Genomic DNA, 11689 nt, shown 5'->3' with positions numbered 1-11689 from the left:
GAGTTCCTGGTGCAGATGAAACACTGGTTCTGTGGGGCGTACAGGCAGTGAGTTACCTCACTGGATGGGGGCCGGCCTGGCTGAAAGATCCTCAGGCAGCTCTAGGCCTGGTGTGGGCGGGAGCAGCAGCTTCTCAAGGCTAAGGCTCTGAAGAGAAGCTGATGTGCAGAAATGCTTTCGGCTTTCCAGAAGACAAGGCATTACTCTGTTTGAGGCATATTAACTCTTTATTCCCATGTCCCTTTAACATCACCCCAAGTCCAGACAAGAGGTGTGTGTAGCAGAGAACAGTCCTGGAGGCAGTGTTGGGCGTGGGCTGGACGCTGCCCCTCCCCGTGGTTGGGGATGACGGGGATGGGGTATCTTCAGCAGAGGTAGTTCCGACTTTAAAAAGAAAACGGTCTGGTTCCAAAATACTGTAACTTGGGCTCTGAGTGGCGGTTCCAGGTTTCATTGGCAAGTTTCCAATAGCGGTCTCGCAGGAGGAAGGCTGCACTTTTGGGCTGTCTCTGTCGAGTAAAGATCCCCTTTCTGTTTCCTATTGCTCTGTTGGGTGCTGAAAAACAAGACAAAAGTATTTCAGATGGCTTCTGACAGGCCATCCTGGAAGCAGTAGAGTGGCCAGGGCTTCTCAGGGACACCTCCAGGTTAGAGTACTCATAGAAACACTGCCCCTTCCTTCTGCATGCATTCCTGCTCTCCTAGGAGAAAAAGGGTTTCAAAATAGTTTCATTTTCCCCCCCTCAGAGTAAAGATACATGATATAATAAGCACAATTCATACTGTAACAACACAGCATTATTTCCCACTGACTCAGCAGTCTGATAAAAGGGTAGAGAGGTTGGATGAGTTACTCTTGGAAAGGCCTGAGACCCTTTCAAGGCACAGCTGCTGGTGGGCACATGCCTGAGGTCTCTGGTGGACGTCATGCCCTTCGGAGGTGACCTCTCGCCTGGCAGCCTGTGCAGATCACCAGCCAGGACTGAACTCTTGACAGTTTCTCCCTGTCTCAGTAAGAAGCCATGGCCCAGTGGAAAAGAAGGTCTTCCCACCAGAAGTTTCAACATTTTATTTTTCAGTCATGGAGCTTGAACTCGGGTCCTGGATACTGCCCCTGAGCTTTTTCTACGCTAGGCTAGCACTTTACCACTTTGAGCTACAACATCACTTCCATTTTTTTTTTTCCTGGCGGTTAATTGGGAGTAAGAGTCTTGAGTAATTTTTACACGGTTATAGTGCATGCCTATAGTCCTAGCTACTTTGGAGGAAGAGGCAGGAGCAGGAAAATTGCTTGAGCCCAGGAGTTTGAGCTGGTCTGGCAATATAGTAAGACCCCACTAGAAAAGAAAAGAAAAAAAAAAAAAAAAGCTGGGTTCCAGTGGCTCATGCCTGTAATCCTAGCTACACAGGAGGATGAGATCTGAGGATCATAGTTCAAAGCCAGCTAAAGCAGGAAAGTCCATGAGCCTCTTTTTTCTTTCTTTTTTTTTCTAGTCCTAGGGCTTGAACTAAGGGCCTGAGCACTCTCCCTGGGTTTTCTCAAGGCTAGAGCTCTACCACTTGAGCCACAGCACCACTTCTAGCCTTTTCTATGTATGTGGTAGTATGTGTGCATGCTAGGCAAGCACTCTTACTACTAGGCCAAACTCCTGGCCTCCATGAGCCTCTTCTCTCCAATTAATCACAGGAAAAGCTGGAAGAGGCATTGTGATTCAAGTGGTAGTGTTAGCCTTGAGCAAAAGGAGCTCAATGACAGGGCCTAAGCAGAATTCAAGCCCCAGGACAAAAAAAAAAAAAAAAAAAAAAAGGCAGCAAGTAAATACCTAGTACTGCCAAGTACTTCATCAAACAAGTAAATGAAAGCCAAGGGACTGGGCATGTAGCATGCATAAACATCCAAGTTCTAGAAAAAGCCAGATGTGCTGTGGCTCAAGTGGCAGAGCTCTAGCCTGGAGAAAGCCCAAGCACCGTGCTCAATTCTTGAGTTCAAGCCCCAGGACAAGAAGAAAAAGAGCTGGTGCCGTGGCTCATGACTAATCCTAGCTACTCAGGAGGCTCAGATCGGAGGATCTTGGTTCAAAGCCAGCCTGGGCACTAAAGACTGAGACTAGTATCTTCAATTAACCACTAGAAAACCAGAAGTGGCCCTGAGGCTCAAAAGGGAAGCCTTGAGCTAAAGAGCTCAGGGACAGCACCCAGGCCCAGAGTTCAAGCCCCACGATCAAAAAAAAAAAGTAGAAAGAGAGGGAGGGGGGAGGAAAGAAATGAAAATGAAAGCCAAGCCTTGAAGTGGAGAGGCTGGATACGGAGCCATTGTCCTAGCCACCCCACTGTCATGAGCAGTGCATTGGAGGTTTGTGTTCCACCCCTCCCCATTTTCTCACCCAGTTTCATCCACTAAGTATCTCCTTTCCCTCTGTCTTCTAGTGAGCCATCTGTCCTCTCTCCTGCTCCCAAGTCCTCTCCCCAGAGCTATGAAAGAGCCAGAAATGCACAGGAATGTGGCGGAGTGGCCCAACCTCACCACTCCTGCATTCTCCAATGCTTTTTTTTTTTTGCCAGTCCTGGGCCTTGAACTCAGGGCCTGAGCACTGTCCCTGCATTTTCTCAATGCTAGAACTCTACTACTTGAGCCACAGCACCACTTCTGGCATTTTTTTCTATGTATGTGGTACCAAGGAATGGAACCCAGGTCTTTGTGCATGCTAGGCAAGCATTCTAACCCTAGGCCAAACTCCAGGCCCCTCTCCTAAGCCTTTTAAACACTCATACCCAAGGTGCTTCAAATCTCACTTGTCCTCTGAGAGTCTGCTGCTCATAAGCTTCCCAAGCTTAGGTCCCTTCTCTGAGATAAAGGCTGCTTTTTTGTGTGTTTGTGCTAGTACTGGAGCTTGAGCTCTGGGATTCACACTGTCACTTGGCTTTTTCCCTGGAAGCTGGTGCTCTACCATTTGAGCCACATCTCCACTTCTGGCTTTATGCTGGTTAACCACCTAGTGAGCCAGCCTGGGATAGCTTTGAACCAGGATCCTCAGATCTCTGTCTCTTCGGTAGGTAGGATTATAGATGTGAGCCACTGGCACAGGTGCATGTGCATGTGTACATGTGTACATGTGCATGTATGTATTTGAGCCAGTACTGGGGCTTAAGCTCAGGGCCTGGGTGCTGTCCCTGAGCTTTTTTGCTCAAAGCTAGCTCTATACCACTTGAACCACAGCTCCACTTCTGACTTTTGGGGGATTAATGGAGATGGAAGTCTCGTAGACTTTCCACCCTGGTGAACTCTGAACCACAAACATCAGATCTCTGCCTCCTGAGAAACTAAGTTTACAGGCATGAGCCCACTAGCAGGTTCCTATTTCCTTTTAACCAAAAAAATGGCAAGCACAAAATGGCTTTGCTGTTGATAAAGACAACTTTTCCTAGGAAATATTCTATAACCTAAGTTGATTAAATCAGTGCTCCATTTGTTTCCAGTACTCCAAGTGCTCAGAACTGAAAAAATTCAGAAATAGTTTATTCCATAAGCCAAGGTGTCACTTACATTGGTTAGTCATGAAATCAGCAAAATTCCAGATAAGCTCTCCAACCACGTACTCTTTGCGTTTCTGGTCCAGAACCAAATGGTACTGCTGAAGCAGGCTCTTCTGGTACTCCTCACTGAACATCAGAGGGGGGTCCTGGGGTTCAAGGCCAGGATGGTTTTAGTAAACAGACAAAAATAAACGTTCGTCCTCTCCCTGGGCTGTGGGGCTTGCAAATGATGGTGTACTCACAGCCAGGTCCTAGGTAACTCAAAGTACAAAAAGATTTCCAGAGTAATTAGTAACTGCTTTATTATTTAGTATAATTTGATATTTATCTCCCCCCCACTTTTTTTTTTTTTGGCCAATCCAGTCATGGGACTTGAATTCTGGGTATTGTCCCTGAGCATTTCAGCTCAAGGCTACCTCCCTGCTGCTTTAGCTACAGCTAATGTTAACTGGAGATAAGTCTCGTGGTCTTTAGTGCCCTGGCTGGCACTGAAAGGAGCTCCTCAGCTCTCAGCCTCCTGAGTAGGGTTACAGGCATAGCCACCAACACCTGGCTCTTGAATTTTTTTTTTTTTCTCTTTCTGTTTGTGTTGACCCTGGAGCTTGAATTCAAGACTTGGGCAGTCACTGAGCCAGTGCCCTGCAGTTTTGCTACCAGCTTTTTTGTGGCTCACTGGTGATAAGAGCCTCACAAACTTTCTTGCCCAAGTTGGCTTCAAAAGGTGATCCTCAGACCTCAGCTTCCTGAAGAGCTAGGATGAAGGCGTGTGCCACTGGCACCCAGGTTGTTTGTCCTTCAGAGAAAATCTAGCTATGTATCCCAGGCTGACTTCCACCTCCTGTCTTAGCTGGGATTATAAGCATGAGCCACCACACCAGCTTTGCCTTAAGGTTTTGCTTTGGGGAGCAGTATTGGGACTTGAACTTGGGCCTTTACTTGCTAGGCAAGCATTCTACCACTGGAGCTAAGCCCCTGTCTGTTTTTTTTTGTGAGTTTGGCCTCATGCTGATGTCTGGACCACCTGGATCACCATCGCCCATTCACACCTCCCGCCCAGCCGGCCGACAGGACGGCATGCCACTGCACCACTGTCACTTTTGGTGAGAGACGGGGCAGACCTCTGGGTCCCTACTCCTAATTCCAGGCATGTGTGCTGTGCCGCTTGCTTCTGGTTTCATGTGGGGTGGTGCTGGGGGTTCAGCCAGCACCCCAGGCACGCGGGGCTCTATGTGGAGTTACACTGGGCTTCAAGTTTCAAGTAGCTGCTGGGACATTTTGAGAGCTCGAGTGGCTCCGACGTGACTCACCTGTGAGTGCCCTTGCGAGTCACGCTGCCTTGGTGCGGGCATGGAGCTGCTATTACCTGCTCACCAGGTAACTAGCCTCACATTGCTTGTGGCAACGCTGACAATGGAATAAGAAACGGCAGCAGGGCGTTGCTGTCTCGAAGACTTGTACCCTAAGGTACAAGCTGCAAGTGAGTTGAGGGGAGCGCTTGGGGAGGAGGAGCCCAGGAAGAGCAGGGGTCTGGGACAGGGCCACAGCGAGCCAAGTGACAGGGGACAGCCACAGCTCACTCCTGGTGACCCACGTGACGGATGGTGGAAAAGGTGTTGGCGGGACAGTCTGAGTTTCTACCTCATGAGAACTTTCCAGAGGCTCAGGTCTTAGAATTTCCATCAGGAGACAACCAAACCCAGCCAGCCCTGATTGCCTCTAAGAAGGCTAAACTCTACATGAGATGCATGGCAAAGACGGAAGTGTAGAAGAAGCCATGTCTTATTTCTTTGTCTTCTGCCAGTCATGTAGTTTGAACTCAGAACTGGGCACTGTTCCTGGGCTCTTTTGTTCAAGGCTAGTGCTCTATCACTCCAGCCACAGTGCCATTCCAGCCTTTTCTGTGTATGTGGTTCTGGGGAATTGAACCCAGGGCTTCCTGCATGCTAGGCAGGCACTCGACCTCTAGGCCATGTTTTTTCTAGCTCCAGAGCTGCATTTCAGGATAGGCCTCTGAGAGCCAAGCAGACAAGGGGAAGGCCTGCAACCTGGGCCAGGTGAGTGGAGAGGGGCTGCAACGTGATGTCACGGTACCTCGTGGAAGCCAGGGATGGAATCTGCTCCATACTCGCTCTGGATGATGGGTTTCTGATGGGTCTTATACCAGCTCTCGAACTGGGTCTGCAGCTGCAGCTGGATGACCTCCAGATGCCCAGAGTCATGGTACCAAGAGTAGTAGCTGTTCACGCAGATCACGTCCACGTACGGAGCCTGGGAACAGCACACACCAGGGCTCACAGGCAGAGCCCTCCCGCCCCCAGAGGGAATGGGGTGGCACAGCCAAGGGGGCCTCGTGGCTCCAGGGCAGCCGGGTCCTGCTCCTCTGCCAGGGGCTCCTTATTTCTGTGCTCCCAGCAGGGGAAGGACAGCTGGGGCTCTCCTCACAAGAGTGTCCTTTCTTCTTCCGGCACTGGAGTTAGGCATTGCATGTTTAAGCATGATGTGCCTTGACATACCAGGCAGTGCCGGGCACCGAGCAGCTGGAGATTCTCGCAGGAGATTGCAGGTGGGGAGCAATGCCTCAAGCCCCAGGACTGGACAGCAAGCACCTGGGTCCCACTACCTAATCTACAGTGTCCCGCACCTCGCTCTGCCGCACCGTGTCTTCCCCACGTGACCTCGGCCCCTTTCCGGCAGGAGCTCTGGCGTACATACTGCAGATGACCAACCCACCCCGGTTAGGTTAGTCATGGCAACGCTGAGACCCATCCAGGGCCCTGGCCCCCTAGGATCCCCAAATGAGGCACATCCCCCCAGACACTGAGCAGGTCTCACTCAGCCCAGCCCGTGCCTCTTGGAAGGTAGGGTTGAAGGTACTTAGCAAGGGCCAGGCTTCTCCACCCTGCTAACCCCACAGCTCCCTAAGTGACAGCTGTTCCACTGTTTACTTGAGATTTCTCTCTTCTCACCCCCCCTTGGCTCCCCGGGTCAGAGCCCCCTCTTGCTCCCATGTCTACAGCGTCAGTGTGGCCCACTGCAGTCCTGGAGAGGCTCTGGGCTTGCAGGCTGGTGCACCCAGGACAGGAGCCAGCCATGGTCCAGAGGGAAGGGTGGGCAGTGGCTGGCCTCCCTCGGCTCTGGCCCTGGACTAAGAAAACTGGAACCCAGAGAGAGATGTGGGCTTTCCAAACCCAGCCTTCAGGAATGCCCCTCAGCAGAATCCCCAGGGCTACCGGGAACCTTCCACGATTTATGAGCTTATCAGATTGATAAAGACCAGAGGTGTGCAAAGCACACTGAGTCTAAACAGAAAGTACACCTCCCTCTGCCTCCTCCCTGTCCCCTCCTTCTCCCCCCCCCCTCCGCCCAGTCTCCTTGGGTGCAGGCAAGAGGGGAGCATCAGGACACCACTAAAGGACAAAGTTGGGGGAGAGGGCTGTGAAGATACGGCTCACCCCCCGGTCTGCTGCATAGTTGGAGTTGGTCACAAAGGTCACTGGCCGAGAGGGATCCAAGGCTTTGGTGTGTGCGATCAGTGTCCTGTCCACCAGGGCAGCAGATATGACCGTCAGGCCAGAAGGTACTCTTGGCATCTCTTCCTTTCCCTCCACAAAGAACAGGCCACGGCCCTCCACACCCCAAGGGCGGTTCTTGTTGTTTTGTTGGTGGTGCTAGAGTTTGAACTCAAGAACCTGCACTTACACTTGTACCACCTTCTCTCCAGCCTTTTCTCACCTTAGTTAGGTTTGGGGTAGAGTCTAGAGATTTTCTTCCCCAGGCTGACCTAGACTGCAGTCCTGTTTGATTCCTATGTAGCTGCCATGACAGGCATACACCACGGGGGAGGAGGGGGCAGCAGCTGAGGCGCTCCTCGGGTCTAACGCTACCTTCCCTAACGCCCCACTGCCAGCACTCAAGGAGCCTCCCCGGCCGAGGTCCTCACTGGACTCCCTGCACACTGCCCGAGCTCATTCTGAATCTGCAGTGGGAGGTGCATTATGCTAATGGATAATCCGCCCTAGCTGCCTCTCAGGAGGCACTGAGGGCCCTCGGCTCAGGGCTGTGGCCGGTGTCCTTGAGTGAGGCCCCGCCACCCACAATAAAGTAATAGTCGCTGCTGCCTGGCTGGGGGCAGGGGGACCGAGGGGGGGGGAGGGGGAGGCCCAGGAGTGGGGAGGAAGGCAAGGAGAGGATGGGGAGGACCTGGGGGCCGGACCCGGGGGGGGGGGGACTCGGGGATGCGGGGACCCGGGGGTGGGGGGAGGACCCGGGGTTTGGAGGGGACCCGGGGTAAGAGGGGGACCCGGGGGCTGGGGGGGGCCCGGGGGCGGGGGGCTGGGGACCCGGGGGTGGGGGGAACTCGGGGATGCGGGGACCCGGGGGTGGGGGGAGGACCCGGGGGTTGGAGGGGACCCCGCGGGGTTGGAGGGGACCCCGGGGTGGGAGGGAGACCCGGGGGCGGGGGGGTGGGGACCCGGGGAGCCGGCGCGGTCTCACTTGAAGTAGAAGCCGGCGGGCTCCAGGTAGGAAGCGGGCTCGTTGGCCACGGACCACATCACCACGGCCGGGTGGTTCTTGTCGCGGCGCACCAGCTCCTCCATCACCTGCAGGTGGTGCTGCAGAGACGCGTTCCCGAAGCTCTCCCTGAGGGGGCGGGGCGGGGGAGGGGCCGCGGTGAGGGCGGGGCCTCGGGGGCGGGGCCACCTGCGGGTCGGGGGCAGGGTAGGGGGCGGGGCCGTCCCGGGGCCTTCCGCGAGGGCGGGGCGGGGGCGGGGCCGTGTACGGGGGCGGGGCCGTCGTCTGCGGGCCGGGCCGCCTCACCGCAGCGTGATGCCCACGCCCGGGCACTCGTCGATGACGAGGATCCCGTGGCGGTCGCACAGCTGCATCACCTCCTCCGCGTAGGGGTAGTGGCTGGTCCGGAAGGAGTTGGCGCCCAGCCAGCGCAGCAGGTGGAAGTCTTTCACCAGCAGGGGCCAGTCAAAGCCCCGGCCCCGGACCTGGGGGCGGGGGGGGGGGGTGAGCCGCGGTCCCCGCCCCCTCCCCACCCCGCCCCCCGGGGCGGAAGGGCCGCTCACGTCCGCGTCCTCGTGCTTGTTGACCCCGTGGAAGTAGAAAGGCCGCCCGTTGATGAGGAACTGGGTGCGGGTGACGCGGACTGTGCGGATGCCCACCGGGAGCGCGTAGAAGTCGGACACGGGCCCGTCCGCAGCCCGGGCGCTCATCCGCACCTGCAGGGGCGACGGAGCCAGGCACCGGCGTGAGGCCGGCCGCGGGAAGCCCGCCAGGGCCGCCTCTCCAGGCCTCCAGGCCCAGCAGGGCGCCCTCCATCCCCCTACAGAGCAGGCCCGTGCTCACCAACAGAAGTGCAGAAAGTAGAGGCCCAGCCCTCCCCTGGGCCTCCCGGCTATCTGACAAAAGTCACAAAGCTCAGAAAAGGATGCCGACCTCATCCTGAGTTCCTGTCAATACCAAGGCCCTAGATGCGGGAGCGGGTGGTGGCAAAACAGACCTCCGCAGGCACCAGTGGCCCACGCCTGCAACCCTACATAATGAGGGGCGTAAGATCTGAGCACTGCAGTGCAAAGCCAGCCCAGACAATAAAGTCCCGGTGATTCTTATCTCAATCACCAAAAGGCTGGAAGTGGAGCTGTGGATCAAGGGTAGCTGCCAGTCTCTGAGCTCGAGCCCCGAGGCTGGCACACATGGACACAGGCGCACCAGCCCCAAACCACCATTACCTCTAGTGAGTAGAGGTAGGCAGGGTGCTCATGCATCAGGTATGGCCACCAGAGGTGAGCAGCAGGCACCAGCAGCAGGCCCTGGGGCCCCGACCCCTGGACCACAACTTTGCCGTCTTCATCCAGCAGCCGCACTTCCAGCTCAAAGTGGTCGCTTCCCTGGACAGAAATCTGGTAACCCACCAGCCCTACAGGAAAGGTGGAACCAACACTGAGGGATCTGAGGACAGGACAGGCTCCTGGGGCCACTACTGCCCTGCCTCCCTCCCCGAGTCTAGTTAGATCCAGCAAAGGCAGGAGGAGGAGGGAGCCCACTGGGAAGACAGGGCGTTCCCCTGGGCTGTGACAACAGGCCAGAGAGCCGTTTCTCCCTGGGCCTCATTTCGTCACTAGTGATCCCAAAGCCACTGGCAGCTCAGATGGTCTTCTAGGGGGCCGTGAGAAGCCAAGGGCATTTTTCGTGAGGGGCCTTTCCAAGCAGAGAGCTGGGGTGGGGGGCTCGGCCTGTGCCAGGAGCCCTCACCAGTGTCCTGGTCCACATCAGTGCTGACCGTGATGTCATCAATGTAGGCCGTGGGAGTGGTGTAAAGCAGCACAGGCCGATGCAACCCCGCGTAGTTGAAGAAGTCGAAATTTATGTCCTGGACAAAGTAACCCTTGGGATACCTGGAGGGGGGAGGGACAAGAATGAGCCACCCTGGACCAATCCTTTTGCCTCCCTGTCTCCAGGGCCTGGCCTGGGACCACTTTGTCTCCAGAAGGAAGGTCTCTGAGCCAGGCGTGGGGAGGGGCTCTCACTTGGAGGAGTCATTCTGGTAGTGAATGGTCCCCGGCGGCAGGGTATTGGGGGTCAGGGTGTTGTTGATGGCGATGGTAATTCGACAGGCGTCCAGGGGCCCGCTCTGGACCAGCTTGCTGATGTCCGCCTCAAAAGGGAGGTGTCCTCCTTCATGCTCTGCCACGTGCACCCCATTCACCCACTGTAGACAAGTGGAGATGTGGGGACAGGGGAACAGGGCAGGGCATGGAGAGGGCGGGTGCTGGCTGCCACCTGCCTCCCCAGCATAGAAGATACACCTCCAAGGCAACAAACTGGACAGCACTGGTGAATACACTGCCCAGAGCCCGAGGCAGGGCCCGAGGGTCCCCACTGCCACAAAGGCCCCTCCTGATGGCTGCAGCTCCCATACTGACCACCACGGCATAGTAGTGAGCACTGCCGATCCTCAGCACCACTCTTGTGCTCAGATCTTGGGTCCACCGCTGGGGCAGGGTCACCTCCCGTTCGTACCACACCCAGCCGATGAAGTGGCGCAGTTGCCCATCCTGGCCCACGTCATTGAAGCTGGAGGGGACGGGCATGTCCAGAGTGGGGCCTGACTGCAGGGGAACAGGCAGGTCAGCTCGCTGCCTAGAAGTCGAGGGCCGCCGTCGCTCGGGCTGCACCCGCGGCCCGGCTAGACTCTGGCACGCGGAGGGCTGCAGAGCCTGCGGAGCGCGGCAGGGCAGCAGGCGGGGCGGTGCTGGGGGCTGCCCCGGGGTCCGGTCCGCGCCTAGGCTGCCAACACCGGGGTGGACGCCGCGGGGCTCGAGCGGCGCGGCTCTCGCCTCGGGGAGGCGCAAGGCCGGGAAGCTGCCCGGGGCGGCGCCCGCCGCCACTTCCTCGTCGTCCCCGCGGGCCGCCGGCCGCTCCCGCGCGGGCTCCGCGCACGCCGGGCCGCCCGCCCGCCCGCCGGCCCCGCACCTCCCGCCGGCCCCGCACCTCCCGCAGCGGCCGCCGGTACCACTGCTCCTCGAAGCCGCGGCGCCGGCCGTCCGAGAGGTCGGCGCGGAAGCTCCAGAGGCCGCCGAGGTCCTTGCGCTCCCGCGAGGGGCTCTCCCGGGGGTACAGCAGCCCCCCGCGCAGCGCCAGCGCGCAGCCGCACAGCAGCGGCGCCAGCGCGGCCCACAGCCCGGCCCGCGCGCCCCGCATGCCGCCCTCTGCCCCGCGCCGCTCCGCCGCCGCCTTTCCGCTGCCCGCGGGAGGGGCGGGGCCTTCCGCATCACGTGACCCCGCGTGCCCGTTTGCCCCAGAGGGATGGGCGGGGCCTGTCCGCCTCACGTGACCTCGCGCGCTCGTCTGCCCCCCCCGCGGGAGGGGCGGGGCCTGTCCGCGTCACGTGAGGAGTCTGTCTCACGGAGGATGGAGACGGATCTCCGGATCTCCTCGGCCGCCCGAGGCCCGAGGCTGCGCCCGCCGCCGTGGCCTCCCCCGCCCGCCTCTCTGCCCGGCCCCTTCGCAGCCGCACGCTGAGCCCCACCTCCACCCGGGCGGCACCGCGGGGCGCAAAACCGACGGAAAGGTGTGGGGGCCTCGCCCGGGAGGTGCAGCGCCGGAGGGAGGAGCGGGGCGGGTCTTGAAACTCGTGGACACGTGT

The 11689-nt window shown here is 57.8% G+C and overlaps 1 protein-coding gene across 1 annotated transcript; it reads right to left on the bottom strand.

Annotated features, from left to right (window-relative positions):
• Positions 1-208: 208 nt before the first annotated feature.
• Gusb (glucuronidase beta) lies at positions 209-11283 on the bottom strand. The gene is made up of 12 exons (XM_090324398.1): positions 11035-11283; positions 10467-10652; positions 10071-10252; positions 9796-9938; positions 9273-9460; positions 8610-8762; positions 8353-8531; positions 8029-8175; positions 6987-7071; positions 5626-5802; positions 3545-3680; positions 209-556 (listed from the first exon to the last, which is right to left on the bottom strand). The coding sequence occupies exons 1-12, from the start codon at positions 11242-11244 to the stop codon at positions 387-389; spliced, it is 1956 nt and encodes a 651-aa protein (XP_090180524.1). The 5' UTR covers positions 11245-11283; the 3' UTR covers positions 209-386.
• Positions 11284-11689: the final 406 nt, after the last annotated feature.

This window comes from Megascapheus bottae, chromosome 34 (genome assembly GCF_031878675.1).
Source record: "Megascapheus bottae isolate mThoBot1 chromosome 34, mThoBot2.hap1, whole genome shotgun sequence".
NCBI classification, from domain to species: Eukaryota; Metazoa; Chordata; class Mammalia; order Rodentia; family Geomyidae; genus Megascapheus; species Megascapheus bottae.
Note: the sequence above shows the minus strand (reverse complement) of the source record. Positions and strands in the feature narration are given on the sequence as shown.